The sequence below is a fragment of the Sapajus apella genome, unplaced genomic scaffold (assembly GCF_009761245.1).
Source record: "Sapajus apella isolate SASKATOON/1434 unplaced genomic scaffold, GSC_monkey_1.0 scaffold6, whole genome shotgun sequence".
NCBI classification, from domain to species: domain Eukaryota; kingdom Metazoa; phylum Chordata; class Mammalia; order Primates; family Cebidae; genus Sapajus; species Sapajus apella.
The window spans coordinates 40,275,288-40,298,850 of NW_022436946.1; the positions used below are offsets into that span (position 1 = coordinate 40,275,288).

At 41.3% G+C, this 23,563-nt stretch overlaps 1 protein-coding gene across 4 annotated transcripts in view; it reads left to right on the forward strand.

The window, feature by feature from the left end:
- Positions 1-23,563, forward strand: part of PPIL6 (peptidylprolyl isomerase like 6) — a 48,210-nt gene that overhangs the window by 5,273 nt on the left and 19,374 nt on the right. For all 4 annotated transcript variants that reach the window (XM_032275068.1, XM_032275069.1, XM_032275070.1 and 1 more), the window contains 4 exons: positions 3,857-4,045; positions 8,079-8,141; positions 8,250-8,397; positions 15,812-15,868. In XM_032275068.1, coding sequence (XP_032130959.1) covers positions 3,857-4,045; positions 8,079-8,141; positions 8,250-8,397; positions 15,812-15,868 — 457 coding nt within the window. The remainder of the gene's footprint in view (positions 1-3,856; positions 4,046-8,078; positions 8,142-8,249; positions 8,398-15,811; positions 15,869-23,563) is intronic.

Consider the following 23,563-nt stretch of genomic DNA (forward strand, 5'->3'; position numbering starts at 1 on the left):
TCCTCTCATACCCTGGCACTCAGGTTAATGTGGCCTGGTCCTCTTGGTCCTTAAACTCTGGAAAGTGTTGATGGTATACATCACAGAGACAGCCAGGGGCTTATATGGGACTGTTGCCTGGGGAAGCTCTGATGACAGGCACTGAGCTCCCGGAGGGCAACCCTGTCCTAGTTGAAGCTTCTTTCTCTGCCTTCTCCCCTCTACCTGTATCCTCAGAAAACTCCACACCTTAGGGCCAGCAGAGCTTGTCCAAGGATGATAGTTCTCCCCTTGGATGACAATGTGATCAGTTGTTAGTGCTGCCTAGAGCATGTGATAAGAAGGATACTAAGGTGGCATCCTGACTTAGCAATATCTTATGTTGCGGAGGGTGGGATGCTTGTCACCCCTGGTGGCCTAGTCTTGTAGACAGTCCCAGTGCTAGTTTCCCTGCCCACCCTATCTCCCCCGTGGCTAATGAAACCTCATTTCCTTTGACCAGAGCAGTTTCAGTTGTTCTGTCTGGATTGCACAAGGGTGTCCCGTGATCCTGTGGTTAAGTATCATGGGTAATGCGGCTTTATGAGACCACTTCAGTCTCTGTTCAGTCGCATGAACGGTGCAAGACTGAATAAAAATACCATTGGTTAACATTAACATGTTTATAACCTTAAAACATTTTAACTGGAATTCAGATAGAACCAAACACTTATAATGATGCTTATTATATGACAGATACTATTCCAGACAAACACAAACACACACACACATGCATACACATACACACACACACATGCATACACATACACACACATATTCTTTTTTTCTCTTTTTTTTTTTGGTAGAAACAGGGTCTCGCTATTTTGCCCAGGCTGGTCCCAAACTTCTGGCTTCAAACAAGCCTCCCAAAGTGTTGGGATTACAGGCATGAGCCACTGTACCCAGCTTATATACATAAATTTTAATTTTTCCAACAACACAGGTGACCAATGGTCCTGGTTTGCCTGGGACTGAGGGGTTTCCAAGGATGTGGGAATTTCAGTGCCAAAAGTAGGATAGTCCTAGGCAGAACTGATCTATGGGTCACTGTAACATAAAACAATACTTTAAAAAAAATTTTTTTATTATTATTTACAAGGCCAAGCACAGTTCAAGACCAGCCTGGGCAACATTTTATTCTTAATAATCAAACTTATTATGTGGCCTACCAGTGTCATGCTCTCTACAGAGCTGCAGGAAAGCTATGATCTCATGGTTTGTGGTTTGCACTCACTCGTCTTTTACATTCCCACCAGACTCTAGGAGATTGGTGTGGATTCTATTCCCCAGTTTCCCTCCCCTTTCAGCCTGGGTTCCCTCAAAATGTTTTGTGTTCTTTTCCTCCTGCCTTTCTCATGGGTCTTGACGGAGGCTTTCTAGTTCCTCATTGCTGCTTCTTTCTACCTGTGATATTCCTTATCCTCCCTTTCTTCTTCCTCTCCCCCTCCTCCTCTGGCTGTTTGTCACCTTAACCTTTTCTTCCTTCTGAGGGCAGTTTCTTTTCCTTCATCAATGTAAGCATTGTGTCTTGTGTCTTCGGTAGTGCTCCCTAGCACATTAGATCTCTCTGAATCAACTCATGAGGTTCAACCGGCCTTAGGCTTCAGCAAAATGTAGTGTCACCCTAAGGAGATGACTTCAGGGCCATTGGGAAGGTCTCTCTGCTCCAAACAAGGCAGCTTCATACTCTTAGTGCTGAAGGCCCTAGAAGCCATCAGGTCCATGCTGTTCACTTGAGGCAGGCAAGCATGCCTCCCTACGTGTAGAGGAGACAGAGCAAGGCATTTACATCTTTAGCCTCCAAATAAAATGTACTTTCTACTGCATTTCTCCCAACAAGCTAGTTAAAATAGCCACGATAATTTTTTTTTCTCCTGTTTAGAAAGCTTTGGGTCCCAGCCAGGTGCAGTGGCTCACACCTATAATCCCAGCATTTTGGGAGGCTGAGACAGGTGATCCACTGAGGTCAGAAGTTTGAGACCAGCCTGGCAAAACCCCGTCTCTACTAAAAATACAAAAATAACCGGGCATGGTGAAGGGCGCCTGTAATCCCAGCTACTTGGGAGGCTGAGGCAGGAGAATCACTTGAACCCAGGAGGTGGAGGTTTCAGTAAGCTGAGATCACACCATTGGCCTTTAGCTTGAGCGACAAAGCAAGACTCCATCTCAAAAAAAAAAAAGAAAAGAAAGTTTGGGGTCCTGTAAAATATAATATCACTGATAAACACTCCAGGAAGTATTGACCCATAGGGCCTATCAGTGATTTATCAGTTCAGCATAAACAATTTTCTTACCTGTCTAGAAGCAGGTTTCGACAAGGGCATAGGAAGCAAGTGATAGTATATTAAATCTCCTGAGAGAGGAAAATGAAGCAAGTGGGCAAGTTGAATGTAAATTGTTCTCCAAACTAGTATTTCTCCAAGTGCAGGCTCTAGAACAGCAGCGCCAGCCCTTCCTGAGAGGTTGTTGGAAATACATGTTCTGGCTGGTTACAGTAGCTCAAACACCTGTAATCCCAACACTTTGGGAGATTGAGGCAGGAGGATCTTGAGCCCAGGAATTCAGGACCAGCCCAGGCAATATAGTGAGACCCCCATCTCCAAAAAACGAAAAAATAAATAAGTGCAAATACTCAGGCCCCATCCTAGAATCAGAATATGCAGGGAGCAGGAGAGGGAACTCAGAATCAGTGATTCTCATTGCCCACTAAAGTTTGAGCATGCCTGTTCCAAATTATTCATGGTTTGCCTGGCTGGCTCTGGGTAATAATAAACCAGATCTCCTCAGAGGGGATGTCCCTCAAGCCCACTGGAGATTTAGAAGGTTGTGTTGGTGAAAACACTAACATACTGCATTTTGAGGGGCTGGAAACACAGTGCTGAGGAAGGTGAGTTTTCTTCCCTACTGCCCCTGATTGTGCTTCAGAAATCCCTGTTGACCCTCATAAGTCATTTCCTAACCCTATCCCCAATCCCATGCAAAAAGCATTTTCCCAATCCTCTGCATTGAAACCCATGTCTTACCTGGAACCCCTAACCTTTCCAAGTATGCACACAGTAAAGTGTGCTTTAGACATGAAGACAGAGACTGAATTTTGTTTGCAAGTTCATATACAAGTATGCCAGGCTCATGATGATTTTTATTACCAGATTACCATTTATCTTCTATTAGTGTGTTGACCTAAAAGGAAAAAGCTGAAACAAAATTAAGATAGAGTGCTTATTTGGGCCAAGGTTGAGGACTGCAGCCCGGGGACACACCTCCAGGTTGCCTTGGGGAGTGCTCCAGAGAACAAAATAGAAGCTCAAGTGTTTAAAGAAAAAAGAATGAATCAGAAGAGCAGGTGACTACGAAAGCTGTTGGTCAGGAACTGTCACTGATTTACAGAAGTAACATTGGTTAGTGATTGGCTATACGTTGTTGAATTATAGGATGGATGACACGTTGTGACTGTTTGGTGTCAGTCTAGAGTCCATATAGTGAGTGGAGGTAATTATTTAGCTCAAGGTGGAGTGAGATGTAACTGCTGTTGAATTTTAAATGCCTTTCTGGGCATGATAATTTAAAGGGGCTGGCATTCCTCAGATACATTGTTTTTTCATTTGTAACATTTTTATGATTACTTTTTAGATCATTTGCTTTTAGTGATGTAAGATTCTTAAAAAATGTTCTTAAATTGTGAGAGAAAGATTCTAAAGGAAAATAAAAACATATTTTTAAAAGATTCAATCCAAGAGTTGACAAATTCAGACCTAGAGTTGATCCCAAGCTCTGGCTTATGAGTTTAGCAAGTTTCCCCCCACTTCTTACATTTTTTTTTTGTCCGTTTCCCTTACAGGAACTGAAAAATGAAACCTGGGAATATTCTTCCTCTGTGATATCTTTTGTTAATGGTCAGCTCCTGGGCGATGCATTGGATCTGCAGAAATGGGCCCACGAGGTGTGGGATATAGTTGATGTTAAACCCTCTGCACTTTATGACGCACTCACTGAGGATTTTTCCACTAAATTCTTAAAAGACACCAAGGCAAGTTACACTAATTTTTAAAGAAAAATCATGGAATCTTTGACCCTTTATATTGGTTCAGCCTTAATTATTGGTATCCTAATGAAGGAGATTATAAAAAAGTAGGAGCCTAAGTTTAAAGTCTTGTTCCAGTTCCAGTTGCAAAAAGTTATCATATGGTAGTATGTAAAGCGAGTGTATCTCACAGCATGTGGGCTGCACAGGGAGATCATCTCTGGGCAAACATTTCTTCTCCCCATTAGAGATGCATATGCATGAATTACCCATTTTAAAATATAAAGACTGCCACCTCAGAGAAGGTCAAACCTATCTTCCATTCATCTTGAGTATAAAATATTTGAATTAAGACTGTCCAATATCTAGGCAAGAGCTAAGAGAATGGCAAGTTGATTGAAGAAAGGTGACATGTTAGAGCATGAACACATAGTTGGCAAGAGCAGGCCCAGACAGGCTGTGCCAGTGGGGAGGTTTCTAGTGGCAGAGGATAGTCATGAAGCATAAGGTCCAGAGGTGAGAGACAGGTATCAGGATGTGATGGCGATAGGTTTGGAGGGACTTTGCAGTTCTGTTCGGAAACCTTGTTGTAGCAACGACTACATCATGCAGAAAATAATTTCATGCCCATGGCAGCCTGTGCCCACAGTGACTTGGTGATCTGAGCTGTGCAAAGGCAAAGGCCTTGTCTCATTCATCCTTGTTGAAGCACTGCTCAAACAGACCTGAAACATAATAGGTACTCAGTGAATGTTTGATTGAAAAAAAAACAGTGCACTTTGAAAATTCTAGAAACTCTGGGATGCGGGGAGGAATTTAATGTTCAAATGGTTAATTCCCACAGAGTCAGGAGTCTAGCAGTACATCCTCTGGGAATGGCAGGGGGACAGCAAGGAGGTCACAATTGGTGGGGAGTGAAGCTGGGAAAATGAGTTTCAGTCAAGATTCTTGGTGCCAGCATTACCAAGCTCCTTTGATTGATTGAAGGAGAAAAGGTGTGTATTGAAAGGATACTGGTTATCTCACAATTGACAGGAAAGCTGGACAGCAGCTTTGGAAAACAGGCAGGAATCAACGAGGCCTGGCAGCAGGAAGACGTGGCCAGAGTCACACCGCAGGGATGTGTGGCCAAGGAACTGGCACAGCACTGCTGGCCTTTGTCCACACCACTTTCTTCACCGAGATTAACTGTTAAACACTCCAGTGTCTGCATCATCACTCCCTAGAGACCTAAGCCCAGGCAGGAGCACCTAGCTGGCAAGCCTAGGTTATATTCCCAAAACCTGGTGCTCTCAGCATGGGGAGAGGGAGAATCTGGCCCCTTTAGGATCTAGTGGAGGTGGTGGGACCCTGCAAGGAGTTCCCCAGATGGGAAGGGTATTCAGATTTTAATTAGGAAAAAAAAAATCCAATACATCCTAACAAAAGTTTGAGGCCAGATTATGATTTATTGTGCATCTGAACGGAGAAGTTAGATTTTATCTAGAAGAAAACTGAACCAACCAAGCTTTCCATGAAGAGTATAATGTAATCCTCCTTGCTCTTTGTTGTTGTTGTTGTTGAGACAGAGTCTTGCTGTGTCGCCCAGGCTGGAGTGCAGCGGTGCAAGCTCAGCTCACTGCAACTTTTGCCTCCCCGGGTTCAAGCAATTCTTCTGCTTTAGCCTCCGGAGTAGATGGGACTACAGGCACCAGCCACCACGCCTAGCTAATTTTTGTATTTTTAGTAGAGACAGGGCTCCACCATATTGGCCAGGCTGGTCTTGAACTCCTGACCTCGTGATCCGCCCGCCTTGGCCTCCCAAAGTGCTAGGATTGTAGCGTGAGCCACCGCGCCCAGCCCTCTTTGCTCTTTTGAAAAAATGTTTAGGTCTGTGCAGAAGTAGGCTGGAGAAGGGGAGAGCTTGGCAGCAGGGAATTGGAAAGCAGCTATAGCAGCATGAGCTAGACATAATGAAAGCCTGAAATTTGAGGCAGTGAGGATAGAGGACCTCGATTCCAGAGACAATCCTTAGTTTTTTTTTTTTTTTTTTTTTTTTTTTTGCACAGAGGGTGGGCTTTTCTTGCTAAATAAAACCCAAGGATTTGTTTACTTCTGGTTAGAACGATATGGTAGACAAATATGCTTGCCTGTTTGGCTGCTAGGTGACTGGGACATTACCTTGTGTTACAGTCATTTGAACTCTTATATTGGCATTTTCAGAACTATCTGCTCTGGACTACCTCATAAAGATAATATCTTGATGCACAGGGAAGTTTAATCGTGTCTGGATGGATAGTAAGTCCATTTCCTGAGTCAACCATGAATACCAACATATCGTCTTTATCATCCTGAGCCTCTGAAGTTTACAATATTATGCCTCCTAGTCTTTAGTTAAGGCTAGTCTCTTTTGTAATTAAGAACTTGTACAGACACTGAGAGGCACAAATTAATTATAATTAGTGTGAATGTAATACTTCATTGCTAGATGCCAGATAGCACAATATTATTTCAGTCTTTTAATTTAAAAAAAAGTTAGAGTGACATAAAATAATATGATGCATTTAATTTCATTCATTTCCTAGATTCCTAAGAAAGAGGGCAGGATAAATTATGCACCTTGTTCAATAAGGTGGTTTGTTTTTTTTTTCTTTCTTTTTGTTTTTTTGATATAGAGTCTGTCACCCAGGCTGGAATGCAGTGGTACGATCATGGATCACTGCAGTCTCAAACCTCCCTGGGCTCAGGTGATCCTACTGCCTCAGCCTCCCGAGTAGCTGGGACTACAGACACATGCCACCATGTCTAGCTAATTTTTAAATTTTTTTGTAAAGACAGGATCTCAACATGTTGCCCAGGCTGGTTTCAAACTCCTGGGCTCAAGTGATCCACCCACCTTGACCTCCTAAAGTGCTGGGATTACAGGCATGAGCCAAGGTGGCATTTTAATGTAGGAGAATGGTGCCCAAGATTTGAAATGTACTCCATTAAATATGCTTTGGCTCCTAAATGAATACTATTGTGTTGAAACTAGCATTTTCATTTCTAATGCCTCTTTATAGGGCTAGGCAAGGTCTCACAAATGTTTTTCTCTACCAGAAAGGATATCAAGTGAAAATAAGCTGGGGGCACCTGTGCACGTGAAGAGTGTTACTGAATATAACTTGAAAGCCCAGCATCCTTCTTTTCCCGACCTCTGGTGCTATTACCTGCTATGGATACAGGGACCTGATTTTCCCACTCAGAACAGATGTGGCCTGGCTCTGGTTAGCTAATCTTTGCTGTCTTCGAAAATCCGGGACACACAGTAACCAAATCCATGGTGTTCATGATGGATCTTTCCCAAAAGTACTCAGGAAAGAAGAGAAGTAGAGAAGAATCCCTGGTCTGTTTTCTTCCCCCAACTAGGTGTGGCTATTTCCACACCCCTAGTTGTGATATAGTAGATATCTAGGCCATGTGTTTCACTCCTGTGAGATAGGTTAATGTTTTCCAGAGCTTTCACTACTGAAGGATTTTAAAGATGTATAATATGGGATGGGTGCCGGGGCTCATGCCTATAATTCCAGCATTTTGGGAGGCCAAGGCGGGCAGATCCCTTGAGCTCAGGAGTTCAAGACCAGCCTGGGCAACGTGGTGAAACCCCATCTCTACCGAAAATACAAAAATTAGCCAGGCATGCTGGCTGTGCATGTCTGTAGTCACAGCTACTTGGGAGGCTGAAGTGATCGCTTGTGCCCAGGAAGTCGAGACTGCAGTGAGCCAAGATGGCGCCACTGCACCCCAGCCTGGGGGACAGAGCCAGACCCTGTCTCAAAAATAAACAAATAAATACAGTAATAAAAATAAAAATAAAAATGTGTGAAGTGGATTGTAAAAGCTTGATAAAATGAAATAAACTAATATAGTCGTTCACTTAATTTTACTGTTATATTATCCATTGGTAATGTTATTGAAATCTTATCACTAAAAATATTGTATCTGCTATATTTTTGGTAATTTCTAAAAACTTTCTTTTAAGACATAGACCTGCATTATATTTTTGTCTTTATCTTCATAGCACAATTTTGTGTTTTTGGACATTTGTATTGATTCTTCTCCAATTGGAAGATTGATTTTTGAGGTAAGACCTTTTTTTTTTTTTCTTAAAAATACATCTGTGGGGGTAGGTTCTATAACTGTTGGGCTATTAAATATTTAATCTTTGAAACCTTTTGTCTTTATTTTGTAGCTATACTGTGATGTGTGTCCCAAAACATGTAAAAATTTTCAGGTCTTATGCACAGGAAAAGCAGGGTTTTCTCAAAGTGGCATAAGGCTACATTACAAAGATTCCATTTTTCATCGAATAGTACGAAATGGCTGGATACAAGGAGGGGGTGAGTTTAAAATCTTAAAAACAACTTAATTGCAATATCAAATGAGACAGTCCAAACCTTTCTTTATTTATCTTTATGAAATGTATGTAGACTTAGATATACTTAAAATTAGATTTAAATGAAGACAAATAATGAAGTAAGATATTTGTATTCTTTTAAAAACACCTTAATTATTAAAATAAATAAATCTAAATTATGTTACCAGGAATATTCCACATTCAGAAATGATATAGGAGAGTAGGGTAAACATTTTGTTTTACCAAAATGCAATTTCAAATGCTCATCTAAATTTTTGTACCTAGAAATACAGTGGTTTTAATAGGTGTACTAAGAGTGGGAATTTAAAAATAGAATAAATGGAAAACAACTGATTTCTTACCAAAGATGTTACATTGTTACAAGTAAAAAGTAATGTATAAAGGATTTTGGTTTCTATTTTCTCTTTCTTTTGAGGTCAGGCCTTTGGTTTTTTGTAGTCTGATTAAAAGCACGAAATTAAATTTTGGGGGATACTCCATAGGGAACAGCCAGGCAGCAATTTACAAATAATTGTCTTAGTTTCGAAGGAGATTTGCTTGAACTCGATGACAAATGCAGAAGCTTAAATTAGTGTTTACCTTTTTGTATATGATTTGGGACATTCTGAGGCTGATGAGGAGAAAAATATAGATATATTCCAAGCATCCTGCATGTTAAAGCATTTTCCCTTTGGTTCTCCAAAATGAGATCATATCACAAATATTGTCATCTAACCTCACTTTTAAATGTTTTCCCATATTGTGTTTTTCCACTTAATATGTGGTATCTATCTTCTTGTGCTAACAAACATAAACATACAAAATGTTTAGCGTCTACCAAGTTTTTTTTTTATCATATTGCTATACAAGTTTAATTAATTCCCCAATGGTGAACATTGAGATGGTTTTCCATTTTTGGTTAGTGTAAAACATTTCTTCTGGGGGCCTGTTGGTTTTAGGGCTCCTGACACTGAGTTCACTGTTGACTCTCATGTGCTAGACTCTCAGATGCTGGGTTTTTTTTGTGTTTCTTGCTTTTTTTTTTTTTTTTTTTTTGAGACAGAATCTCACTCTGTTGCCCAGGCTGGAATGCAGTGGCGTGATCTCAGCTCACTGCAACCTCCCCACTCCGGGCTCCAGCAATTCTTTCTGCCTTAGCCTCCCGAGTAGCAGGAATTACAGGCATCCACCCCTATGCCTGGCTAATTTTTGTATTTTTTAAAGTATTTTTTAGTACCTCAACTTGAGTACCTTGACATTTTTAGTACCTTGATTTTTTTTAGCAGCCTTGACTTCCTGGCTCAAGTGATCCTCCCAGCTCAGCCTCCCAAGTAACTGGGACTACAGACATGCACCACCACCATGCCTGGCTAATTTTTGTATTTTTGGGAGAGATGGGTTTTACCGTGTTGGCCAGGCTGGTCTTGAACTCCTGACCTCAAGTGATTCCCCTGCCTCTGCCTTCCAAAGTGCTAGGATTGCAGGTGTGAGCCACCACACCTGGACTCAGATGCTGTATTCTTTTGTTTTGTTTTATTTTTGTTTTTGCTTAGCTCCTACCACCCTTGCAAGATCTTGGAAAAGTAGGTCATATTATTTGTTTGTGTTTTTATTTAAAGTAAAATTTCCCAATAGTAAAGTGCAACTGATCTTGGGTCATGTTTTCAATTAGTGAGGCAGCAGTGTTAAGGACGGTTTGGGAAAAAGTTAGATTGCTAGATTCAAATCCGAGCTCTGATTCATGAAAGTTATACCACCATGGGTAAGCCACTTGGCCTCCCTGAATCAGTCTCTTAATCATAAAATGGGGATAATGATAAGAAGATTACAGGATGTAGTGAGGATTCAATGACCTGGTGTGTTGAAAGTACCAAGCTCTGGAAAGAAACATACTCTCTCCCTCCAGATGTCCAGTTCCCAATGTTACAGGAGAGGGATCTGGATCCAGACCCCAAGAGAGGGTTCCTGAATCTCTCACAAGGAAGAATTCAGGGCGAGTTTGTTGAGTAAAGTGAAAGTAAGTTTATTAGGAAAGTAAAGGAACAGAAGAATGACTGCTCCATAGACAGAGCAGCCCCAAGGGCTGCTGGTTGCCCGTTTTTATGGTTATTTTTTGATTATATGCTAAAGGTGGATTATTCATGCCTCCCTTTCTGTGGCCATATAGGGTAACTTTCTGATGTCATGGCGTTTGTAAACTGTCATGGTGCTGATGGTAGTATAGCAGTGAGGACAACCAGAGGTCACTCTCATCGCCATCTTGGTTTTGGTGGGTTTTAGCCGACTTATTTACTACAGCCTGTTTTATCAGCAAGCTCCTTATAACCTGTACCTTGTGTCCACCTCCTATCTCATCCCGTGACTTAGAATGCCTTAATCATTTGGGAACGCAGCCTAGTAGGTCTCAGCCTCATTTTACGCATCTCCTATTCAAGTTGGAGTTGCTCTGGTTCACATGCCTCTGATACCACAGGACCCTGTAGGATTTTGGAGGACAGAGGCTAAACATGGTTTTGTGCTGTGCCTTAGGATGCTTTCAGGCACTGTTGCTTGCCCTTTGGGACTAACAGGCTCTACCCAGTCAACACTGCCTGCTCCTCCCCCCACAGCTCATCTTCTGACCTCTTAGACACTCTGTTGCACACACCAGCCTCTGGCAGCCTCCTAAGCACATCAAGCATGCATGGGCCCTGAGGCCTTGCTTGTTTTGCGTGGGCACACACCACCCAGCTGTTCCTCCAGGTATCCCTTGCTTCACCCGTTTCTGATTCTCGCCCAGAGTTCATCTCAGCAAGGCCTTACTGGACCATGTATGAAACTGCCATCTTCCTCTCCACACACTCCGCTCCTGCCACCCTCCTACTCTTTACCCTGCTTTATCTTTCTTCCTAGCACTTTTCATCACTAGACACGCAACCATATGTTTCTTAGTTCTTTTGTTTATTGTCTGTTTCTCTAAATTCTGTGGGGGCAGAAATTTTTATCTATTTTATTCACTATGGTATCCCAGGAACTAGAACAGTGCTTGAGATATAGTAAGTGCTTAACAAATACTTATAGAAAGAAAAGAAGGAAGAAATAAAGAAAGAGAGAAAGAGTAAAAATAGGTAGTTAAACAGGAAACATACATTCTCTGCATTTTTAAAGTACAAGGTTAAAGAGGATATCAACTCGTTACACCACTTTGGTTCGATTCCCCCTCGGGCTCCCTTGAGGCCTACTTCCTTCAGAAGGATCTAAAAAAAAATCGATACCAACTCTTTGTTAATCAAAGAAAATGAAATGAACTTTTTTACACAAAAAGGATCATGTTTTACATAAGACTAAAAGATATATCTTGGGTAAGGATATCCAGAACCTGCCAAATAATTCCAGTAAGAAAATTCAAACACTTAAGAAAGACTCGTTTTCCGGTAGCCCATTAGTCACAGAACAGTTACCAAACTATTAACAATTAAACCTACCTATATATTAGAAATACATTTCATTTCACCTATACATCCAACACACTTTGAAATGGATAGAGGAAAATATTAACCGGATTTAGGAAAAAAAAATACCTATTGAACTCATATATTATATTATTATTATTATTATTTTGAGACAGAGTCTTGCTCCATAGTCCAGGCTGGAGTGTGTGACACCAGCTCAGCTCACTGCACCCTCCACCTCTGGGGTTCAACAGATCCTTCTGCCCCAGCCTCCCTAGTAGCTGGGACTATAGTCATGTGCCACCATGCCCAGCTAATTTTTTCTGTTTTTAATAGAGCTGGGGTTTCACCATGTTGACCAGTTTAGGCTGGTCTTGAACTCCTGACTTCAAGTGATCTGGCCACCTTGGCCTCCCAAAGTGCTGGGATTACAGGCTTGAGCCACTGTTTCCAGCTGAACTCATATATTATTGCTTAAAGAGAACCTACATAATTCTTACTTCAGTGTTCCCTTGTTTTAAAAAAAGTGGAAATCCATAGTCCAGAGGCTCTCTTTAAGAATGAGTGCTGCTATGGTGTGAGTTGGCTGAAGGTAAAGAGGTATGAATGAAAGTAGGAAAAACAAATAAAGTAGAAGAATGAGCCACTGATAAGCACAATGTTTATAACTCATAAAACATTTCATTCATGTTGTGAATTTTCACAATCATTACAAAATAATTAATTTGCTTCAGGCTTTCCATCTGACTTACATTTATAGGATTTCTTTCCAGTAGGAGTTTTCACATGACTTTTAAAGTAACTGTCTAAATGAAGAACTTTTCTGTGTTTTCCTAACTACTGGGGTTCTAACCAAGTGTGTATGTTTATATTTATAAGGTCCATCCCCAGTGTATATTAGAATGGATTTGAGTGAAATGAAGGCATTCCCACATTCTTTTTTTGAGACAGGGTCTTGTTCTATCACCCAGGCTGAGTGCAGTGGTACAATCACAGCTCACTGCAGCGTCAACCTCCTGGGCTCAAGGGATCTTCCCACCTGAGCCTCCCAAGCAGCTGGAACTACCGGCACGCATTACCATGCCCAGCTAAGTTTTAAACTTTTTCTTTGTGAAGACAAGGTCTCTGTATGTTGCCGAGGCTGGTCCTGAACTCCTGAACTCCTGAACTCAAGCAATCAATCCTCTTACCTCAGCCTCCCCAAAGTGCTGGGAATATAGGCAGGTGGGTCTTAGTCTGTCATCTAGGCTGGAATGCAATGGCACAATCATAGCTGTCACTGCAGCCTTGAATTCCTCCCACCTCAGCCTCCCAAGTAGCAGGGATTACAGGCACACATCACCATGTCCAGTTAATTCTTAAAAATTTTTTGTAGAGACAGTCTTACTGTATCGCCCAGGCTGATCTTGAACTTCTGGCCTCAAGCAACCCTCCCACCTCAGCCTCCCAAAGTGTTGGGATTACAGGCATGAGCCACTACACCTGGCCACATTCTGTACATTCAGAGTTTTTCTCCAGAATGAGTTGTTTATGTTATCAAGTAGAACTAGAACACCAAAGGCCATTACCACATTTCCTCTCTTCATAAGACGTTTCTTCAGTGTGAGTCCAGAAGGATCTTTTGAGATAAATTTAATGCATTTTATTATTATCATCATATTTAGCAGAATGATGAAGATGATGATAATGAGAGGGGCATTCTAGAAGCATGTGATGCTGCATGGGCATGACACTCTGCCAAGTACTGCCCGAGTGCTCTACCTGTGTTATTTCATTTCATCCTAAGAGCTACCTGTGAGGCAGTTACCATTATCCCTGTTTATAGAGATGAGCAAACAGGCTTGGAAAAAGTAATGGACATCAACATTTTAATCAAAATCATCTGACTTTAAAGTTTGCTTTAAACCACTATCCAGCATCTCTGAATTTGTTGTCAGACGTATAGAAATAATATCAGATATATAAGGCTGAATTCAAGAGGGTGGACTATGGCCACAAAAAAGAATAGTAAATACAATTGAAATGGTGTCAATATAAAATATTCACCTAGGAGATCTGAAGCAGAGGACAAGAGTAATGTTGGTGGGTGTGGGAGGGAGGGGGCAAAGGAGTGGGACCAATGGGTAGGTAAGTTAGCAGGGAGAAGACCACCTGGGCAGATTTCCCTGAGTGAAACAACCTCTACGATCTGAAGGAATTGATGCTGGGGGGCCCTCAGCTTCCCCATTTTCAGATTTAGCCTTCAGCCCTGACAACTTCCTTTCCAGAGCTGCCTGGGGCTGTATAGTAAACCATGGCTGTGTGTTAGGTGAGTTGGGTTGGAGACTTAAGGCTTATCAATTAACTTCTGAGCCAGCTTTATGAGTAGTATAATTTAAATGCTGCATGGCCTTTCTGGGATAAATTCTCTTTAAATACTTGGTGTTGCATCAGTTTTCTTTTAAAAATAGCACACACACTTTTGTTATAGGTAAATTGCTCATACTGACTTTAAAAAACATAGTCCTTCAATAAATATTTATTGAGCACTGTATTCAAGGAAGGAGTGGAGTAGAGATCTGAAGTTAGTAGAGAGATTCTGATGGGGAGGATGGTGGGAGAGAGGACAGATCTCAGAGCCTGCTCTTTTCACTAGCGTTAGCTTTGCTCCTCTTTTAGCTGTGGATAGATAAAAAATAACTTATTCATGGACGAGGACATGGAGTCTTTTTATAGTGGGAGCATTGCCTAAACCAAAATATACATATCATATGAATACCTAAAAAAAACCTTGTTCCATTATGGGAAACTTTATTTCTAATACACTAGGTAAATAGTTATCACTATAGGATATGAAATTTTGAACATGAATTCTGTTTGCAGCACCTATTTTTTAATTCATTTTCTTGTTTTTTTCTTTTCTTTCGAGACAGAGTCTTACTCTGTCACCCAGGCCGGAATGCAGTGGCGCAATCTCAGTTCACTGCAATCTCCGCCTCGTGGACTCAAGCAATTCTTGTGTCTCAGCCTGCCACCACACGCAGCTAATTTTTGTGTTTTTAGTAGGGGCAGGTTTCACCATGTTGGCCAGGCTGGTCTCAAACTCCTAGCCTCAAGTGATTTGCCTGCTTCAGCCTCCAAAGTGCTGAGATTATAGGTGTGATCCACCTCACTTAGCTCTATCTTTTATATATATTCTAAAAAGAACTCACTTTTCCTGTTTTAGCCTTTCAGCTTAATCTTGATCTCAGAAAAGTATAATGGACTGTGGAATAACTTAGGAAGTAAGCAGAATTTATGTAAATACACTTTTGGAAAACTGTGGCCACAATTATAATTTAATGCTTTATCCTTTCAAAAGTTTGCATTATCTATGAATGTAAAAGTGATTACAAAATATAAGTGAAATTATCATAGTAATATTTTCATGGTATAGATATTGAACAATTAGGTAACTTACTCTATTCATTGGTATAAGTGGAATCATATTGTATTTTTTTTTTTCTGAGTTGGAGTTTCACTGTTGTTGCCTAGGCTGCAGTGCAATGGTGTGATCTCTGCTCACTGCAACCTCTGCCTCCTGAGTTCAAGTGATTCTCCTGCCTCAGCCTCCCAAATAGCTGTGATTATACATGCCTACTACCACAAATGGCCAATTTTTATATTTTTAGTAGAGACAGGGTTTCACCATTTTGACCAGGCTGGTCTCAAATTCCTAACTTCAGGTGATCCTCATGCTTTGGTCCCCCAACGTGCTGGGATTACAGGTGTCAGCTACCACACCTGGCCTATTCGTTTTTATTTATTTTTTTTTAATTGAGATGGAGTCTCATTATGTTCCAGGCTGGTCTCGAACTCCTGGGCTCCAGTGATTATCCCACCTCAGCCTTGGAATCATCATTTAAAGCATCATTTTTTCCCTGTCATTACTATGTCCTGAGTCTTTTTATCTCAAAATTCAAACATTTATTTATTGTTATTTCTCAGATATAGTGTCTGGAAAAGGAGATAATGGAGAGTCGATTTATGGACCAACATTTGAAGGTGTGTATCTTTAAATTTTGTTAGTTATATATTAGCTGATTACTTAAACTTAACAGGACTGGACAGTTTCACAATTACAAATAAGATACCACTGGGGACAATACTTACAGTAAAAGTAAGAGTTAAAAATGAGCAGGTGGAGGGAAGCGCACCCTAAGGCCAGACCAGAGCAGCTTCATATATACATATTTTTTTCACTTGCCTAATGATATTATTTCTTTAGGATAAATCCCAGAATTAGGATTATAGAGTCAATGGCAATTTATATTTTTAAGGCTTGTAATTTCCCGTGCTCATACTTAGAACTGGTACCTTGATAGTCATTCTATTTACATTGATGTTAGGTGGCCGGGTGTGGTGGCTCATGTCTATAATCCCAGCAGTTTGGGAAGCCGAGGTGTGCGGATCACTTGAGGTCAGGAGTTCCAGCCTGGCTGATATGGCGAAACCCCACCCCTACTGAAAATACAGAAATGAGCTGGGCCTGGTGGCACACCCCTCCCACCTCCTCAGGAGGCTGAGGCAGGAGAATCATTTGAACCTGGGAGGCGGATGTTGCAGTGAGCTGAGATGGTGCCACTGCACTCTAGCCTGGGTGACAGAGTGAGACTTGGTCTAAAGAAAAGATTGCTGTCAGTAGAAAAACTGAGAACACTGTATAGCATTTACAACAAAAGTAGGTGACAAGGTATCTACTTAAATTCCAAAATAAAAACAGGTAAGGGCAAGTAGCCAATCCACAGCCATGAAATCTGCACGGTATCGACATCTGTGTGGAGAGGGCAGGTTTTCCCAAAAATAGGGTACTTAGGATCTCCTAAGTAACCAATAGTGTGTAAGTACAAGGGGTCCCCAGGAGGGTTGGAAGAGGTGGGAGCAGTCTAACCCTGTGCACTCTTGAAATTGATCTGACAACGCTCTTCCAAGACAGGCTCCCATTTGCAGGTGGAGCTCCTGGGAATGACATCGAAATTATGCAGGATATAGGGACAATAATGACAAAGAGGGAATAGGAACAGAGCCAGCAATTTAAGGAAGCAAGCCACCAGATTTTCAACACGCAAGAGGGAGCTTTTTGAAACTAGAAAATCTGTTTTCCGTCTAAAAAACACATCTTTTAAACATTTAGGAAAACTAATGGCACCCTGTATAACAAAGAGAGGTTCTCTGAAAGAAAATGATGTTTATTCAGGAATAGGACATTGCAGTGGGCATATGTGTGCCATAGTAAGCAATATGCATATTCAGGAAGGTAAAGGGAGACACAGGGTTTTAAAGGAAAATTGGGGAAGATTACATAATTGTTTTGAAATGATAATTATCCTTGGCTACGGCTACCAGCAACAAGGGTGACACCAGTCCAAGGTTGGGCTGGGCAGGTGTCCTTGCAGAAGTGTTAATATTTCTGGCGTAAGGTTGCAATGACCTTTATACCAGGTTGTGGCTTTTGTAGTTTTTTGTGATTGTTTTGTTATCAGGCATACAAGTGTGAGAACTCTCTGTTCATAGTTTTCCTTGGCTCTGTTTGTCAGCATTTCTTAAACACACATGACTACATTTTGATTCTGACAACTATTACACTAATTTTATATTAAAATAAACAGTAGGCTGGGCGCAGTGGCTCATGCCTGTAATCCCAGCACTTTGGGAAGCTGAGGTGGGTGGATCACCTGAGATAAGGAGTTCAAGACCAGCCTGGCCACATGGTGAAACCCTGTCTCTACTAAACAATACAAAAATTAGCCAGGCATGGTGGCAGGTGCCTGTAATCCCAGCTCTTTGGGAGGCTGAGGCAGTAGAATCACTTGAATCCCGGAGGCAGAGGTTGCAGTGAGCTGAGATCGTGCCACTGCATTCCCACCTGTGTGACAGAGGGAGACTCTGTCTCAAAAAATAAATAAATAAAATGAACAATAGAAGTTTCAAGGTCTTCGGGAGGCCGAGATGGGCATATCACAAGGTCAAGAGATCGAGACCATCCTGTCCAACATGGTGAAAACCCATCTATACTAAAAAATTCAAATATTAGCTGGGTGTGGTGGCATGAGCCTGTAGTCCCAGCTACTTGGGAGGCTGAGGCAGGAGAATTGCTTGAACTCAGGAGGCGGAGGTTGCAGTGAGCCAGGATCGCGCCACTGCACTCCAGCCTGGTGTCTGGTGACAGAGCGAGACTCTCTCCAAAACAAACAAAAAAACGTTTCAACGTGATTATAAGAATAAAGAGAATAAGGAGCAGAGTAACATCAGCACTGATAGTGAATGTACTCTAGAAAGATATGTCCAAAGGGTACAGTTGACCCTTGAGCAACACGGTTTTGAACTGTACGAGTCTACTTAAAGAAACTGACAGTTTTTTGGTTTTTTTGTTTTTAAATAGAGACAGGGTCTCAACTATATTCCCCAAGCTGAACTTGAATTCCTGGGCTCAAGCAATCTTCCCACCTTAGCTTCCTAAGTAGGTGGGACTGCAGGCACCTGCTACCACATCTAGCTTGGATTTTTTTCAATGAATACATTAGAACGTTTTTTGGAGAAGCTGCCACTGCAGCTATACCATCAAATGTGAAAACCTTGCACTTTTTTGTGAAATACCTTTACCTCCATTTTTTTTTTCAAGGGACAGGGTCTCACTTTGTCATCCAGGCTGAAGTGCAATGGCATGATCATAGCTCATGGTAACCTTAAACTCCTGGGCTCAAGAGATCCTGCTGCCTCACAGCCTCCCAAGTAACTAGGACTACAGGTGCATGCCACCATGCCTAACTAATTAAAAAAAAAAAAAAACCTGGTAGAGATGGGGTCTTTTTCTGTTGTCCAAGCTGGTCTCTAACTCCTGGGCACATGTGGTCCTCCTGACTTGGCCTCCTGAGTCATTGGGATTACAAGTGTGAGCCGCACACCTAACCTGCAAAATATCTTTTGTCTTATATTGAAAATGCAGCTTTTATAAGAAAGGCATACCTATAGATTCTAATATGATTTGAGAAAAAGCAAAGCTATTATGTGACAACTTAAAGCAAAAGGAAGGTAAAAATTTGAAGCTGGAGAATTTAATTTCAGCAAAAGATGGTTTGATAATTTTAGAAAAAATTTGGCTTCAAAAATGTCCAGATAACAGGAGAAGCAGCTTCTTCTGACCAAGAGGCAGATGAATTCCAAGATATCATTAACAAAATGAGAAGAAAAAGGATATCTGCCTGAACAAGTTTTATGGGAGACGAAAGTGACCTATTCTGGAAGGAAAAAAAAAAAAAAAAGCCACAGAAAGGCTGGGCACTGGCTCACGCCTGAATCCCAGCACTTTGGGAAGCCAAGGCAGGCAGATCACTTGAGGTCACGAGTTCAAGACCAGCCTGGCCAACATGGTGAAACCCTGTCTTTACTAAAAATACAAAACCTAGCTGTGCTTGATGGCAGGCGCCTATAATGCCAGCTACTCAGGAGGCTTAGGCGGGAGAATTGCTTGAACCCGGGAGGCGGAGGTTGCAGTGAACCAAGATCCCGCTGCTGCACTCCAGGCTAGGGGACAGAGCAAGACTCTGTCTCAAAAAAAAAAAAAAAAAAAAGCCACAAAAGACATTTATTAGTAAGAGAAGCAAGCACTAGTATTTAAGGCAGGAAGGAGTAGGCTAACTACTGTTTTGTGCCAATGCAGTTGGGTTTATGATCGAGACTGCCCTTAACCATAAAGCTGCTAACCTAAACACCCACTGCCAGCCTTTTGGTTGTACAAAGGGACGGGGGAAAAAAAAACCCTTTTCCTAGATTGGTTCCATCAATACTTTCTCCCTGAGACCCAGTAAGGGACTACCTTTTAAAAAGTTCTTTTGATATTGAACAATGCCCCTGGCCACCAGAACACCATGGGTTCAACACCAAAGGCGTCAAAGTGGTCTATTTGCCCCCAAGCACAGCCTGTCTAATTCAGCCGCTAGTCGGAGTCATAAGCACCTTTAAGGCTGATTGCACATGGTACTCCATGGAAAGGATTGTCAGCTTTATGGAGGAGAAGCCCAACAGGGAGAACATCATGAAAGGATTATGCCATTCAAGATGCCATTGTTGTCATAGAAAAAGCCGTCAAAGCCATCAAGCTCGAAACAAGTTTCTGCTGGAGTAAATTGTGCCCAGATGTTGTGCGTGACTTTACAGATTTATGACAGAGCCCATCAAGGAAATAATGAAAGATCTGTGGATATGGCAAAAAAGATGAGGGATGAATGGTGTCAAGATATGGATCTCGGAGAATTCAAGGCCTAGTATATGCCACAGCAGAGGCATTAAAAGAAGATGACTTGATGGAGACGAGTGCCTCCAAACCAGTACCAGATGATGAGGAAGAAGACATAGAATAAGCAGTGTCAGAAAGCAGATTGACACTAGGCAAGCTGGCAGAAGGGTTCCAGTTACTCAAGACTAGATTTGACTTCTTTTACAACATAGACCTTTTTATGGTAGGAGCAATGAAACTAAAGCAAAGAGTGGAAGAAGGATTGATACTGTATGGAAACATTGCTAGAGAAATGAAAAAGCAAAAAGTCAAGCAGAAATTATAATGTATGTCCATAAAGTGACACTGAGTGTGCCCGCCTTTACTGCTTCCCCTTCCACCTCCTCCACCTCTCTCTGCCACCCCTAAGACAGCAAGACCAACCCTTTCTCTTCCTCTTCCTTAGCCTACTCAGTATGAATACTGTTATGATGATCCACTTCTACTTATTGAATAGTAAATATATTTTCTCTTTCTTATGATTTTCTTTATAACATTTTATCTTCTCTATTTTATTATAAGGATACAGTTTACAATATATTTAACTTGCAAAATACATGTAATCGACTATTTATGTTATTGGTAAGGCTTCTAGTCCATTGCAGACTATTAGTAGCTAAGTTACTGTGGAGTCAAAAGTTATGTGTGGATTTTTGACTGCTCCGAGGGGTTGGTGTCCCTAACCCCTGCATCGTTTAAGGGTCAACTATAGATCAAAACTCTTAACAGTCTATATCAAAATAAGCTAAAAGAAGCCTGGGAAACATAGCAAACCCCATCTCTACAAAAAATACAAAAATTAGCCGGTGGCACACACCTGTAATCTCAGCTACTCGGGAGGCGAATGTGGGAAGATCACTTGAGCCTGGGGGGCAGAGGTTGCAGTGAGCCAAGATTGTACCACTGCACTCCAGCCTAGGCAACAGAGCGAGACCTTGTTTAAAAAAAACAAACAAACAAAAAAGCTAAAAGACATTAAGAAAATGATACAAGACATGAAAGAGCTCATAGAAAAACTTAACCATGATGTGGCAGAGCTGAAGAAAGCAATAAAAGAAAAATAATGTCAGAAGTGAATAAACTACAAGGAACATAAGAGGAAATAAAAATACAACATATATCCTAAAAGAAGTACAAAGTAGGAAGAGGAATTTTTTTTGTTTTAATTTTTGTGGGTACATGGTAGGTATCTATCTTTATGGGGTACTTGAGATGTTTTGATACAGGCATGCAATGTGAAATAATCACATCATGTAAAATAAGATATCCATCCCCTCAAGCAATTATGCTGTGTATTACAATCCAATTGTATGCTCTTTATTTAAAAAGATACCATTATTATTGACTATAGTCGCTCTGTTGTGCTATCACATTCGAGGTCTTATTCATTTTTTCTAATTTTTTTGTGTGTGCCTATTAACCATCCCCACCTCCCCTCGTTACCCCCCACTACCTGTCCCAGTCTCTGGTAACCATCCTTCTACTCTTTGTCTCCATGGTTTCATTTGTTTTGATTTTTAGATCTCACAAATAAATGAGAACATGTTATGTTTGTCTTTCTGTGCCTGGCTTATTTCACTTAACATAATAACCTCCAGTCCCATCCATGTTGTTGCAAATGACTAGATCTCATTCTTTTTTAATGGCTAGATAGTACTCTATTGTGTATATGTACCACACTTTCTTTCTCCATTTATCTGTTGATGGACATTTAGGTGGCTTCCAAATCTTAGCTTTGGTGAACAGTGCTGCAACAAACATAGGAGGGCAGATATCTCTTTGATAAAATGATTTCCTTTCTTTTGGGTATATACCCAGCAGTGAGATTGCTGGATCATATGGTAGCTCTATTTTTAGTTTTTTGAGGAACCTCCAAACTGTTCTCCATATTGGTTGTACTAATTTACATTCCCACCAACAGTGTACAAAGGTCCCTTTTTCTCCACATCCTTGCCAGCATTTGCTATTGCCTGTTTTTTGGGTAAAAGCCATTTTAACTGGAGTGGGATGATATCTCATTATAGTTTTGGTTTACATTTCTTTGATGATCAGTGGTGTTGAACACCTTTTCATATGTTTGTTTGCCATTTGTATGTCTTCTTTTGAGAAATAACTATTCAGTTCTTTTGCCCATTTTTAAATTTGATTATTAGCTTTTTTCCTATAGAATCATTTGAACTCCTTATATATTCTGGTCATTAATCCCTTGTCAGATGGGTAGTTTGCAAATATTTTCTGTGAGTTTTTTGTTTTTGTTTTTTCTTTGTTTTTGAGACAGTCTCACTCTGTCACCCAGGCTGGAATGCACTGGTGCAATCTCAGTTCAGTGCAACCTCCGCCGCCTGGGTTCAAGCAGTTCTCTTGCCTCAGCCTCCCAAATAGCTGGGATTACAGGCGCACACCACCACTCCTGGCTGATGTTTTTAGTAGAGACAGGGCTTCACCATGTTGGCCAGTGTAGGGTCCAGCCCTACAGGGTCCTGTAAGCCCCTCCCTGCTGATGTGGAGATGAGAAACTGTGGAAATAAAAGATACAAGAGAAAAAGAAAACAGAATTTGGACCCAGGGGTCCACTGCCAACCAAAACGCAGAGTCCGGTAGTGGCCCCGAGTGCCGAGACACTCTGACTTTTATTTAGTACACAGCAGGGGGCAGGGTAGGTAGGGTGAGGTAATGGTGGTCAGTGATAGGGTCAGGTAAATTATGTGTCTTGGAGATAAGGGCCCAGGTCTTTTAAGTAGCCGAAGTGAGGAGAAAACTTAATGCGTTAGCACTTTTCTCATACTTGTTAAAGGGGAACAAAGACATTAAGATTTATATTACTACTACTGTTCTTATTTTTTGGGAAAAAGAGAAACCAGGTGCAGAAGCGAGTGTGAAAGTGGACAGAGAACGTGACCACTGAAGCACAGCATTGCATAGAGACAGTTAAGCCCCTGGATGTCTGCAGGTGTACCTTACAGCCATCAGGCCTACCACTAGAGCTTGGGGAAGTGGAGTTTTCTTCTAACTTCCCCAGGAAGGAGACATCTCAGCCATTTTGGATGTCCCCTTCCCTAGCTGGCTAAACAGTGGGCACTTTCCCAGCGCTGGTCCTGTCGCACAGTTGAGGCGCCCTCCAGCAGCTGTTATCCTGGTATGACAGAGGACTTAGAGCATCTTGCTTTAGGACCACTTTGTTCACCGTGTCACCTTAGCTCCATGCTTCAGAACCCAATAATCATTAGTAAACTTAAAAGGTTATATTGAATATATGTATGTGAATAACTATGTGATTATATATGGTTATATATATATATATATATATATATATATATATGAATAACTATGTAGCTATAGCTCTAATTCTTTTCTAGCTCTTTATTTATATGGGAACAGGCTGAGGCTTTAGACCCTTGCCTTGGCACTTGTGGGATCTTCCACAG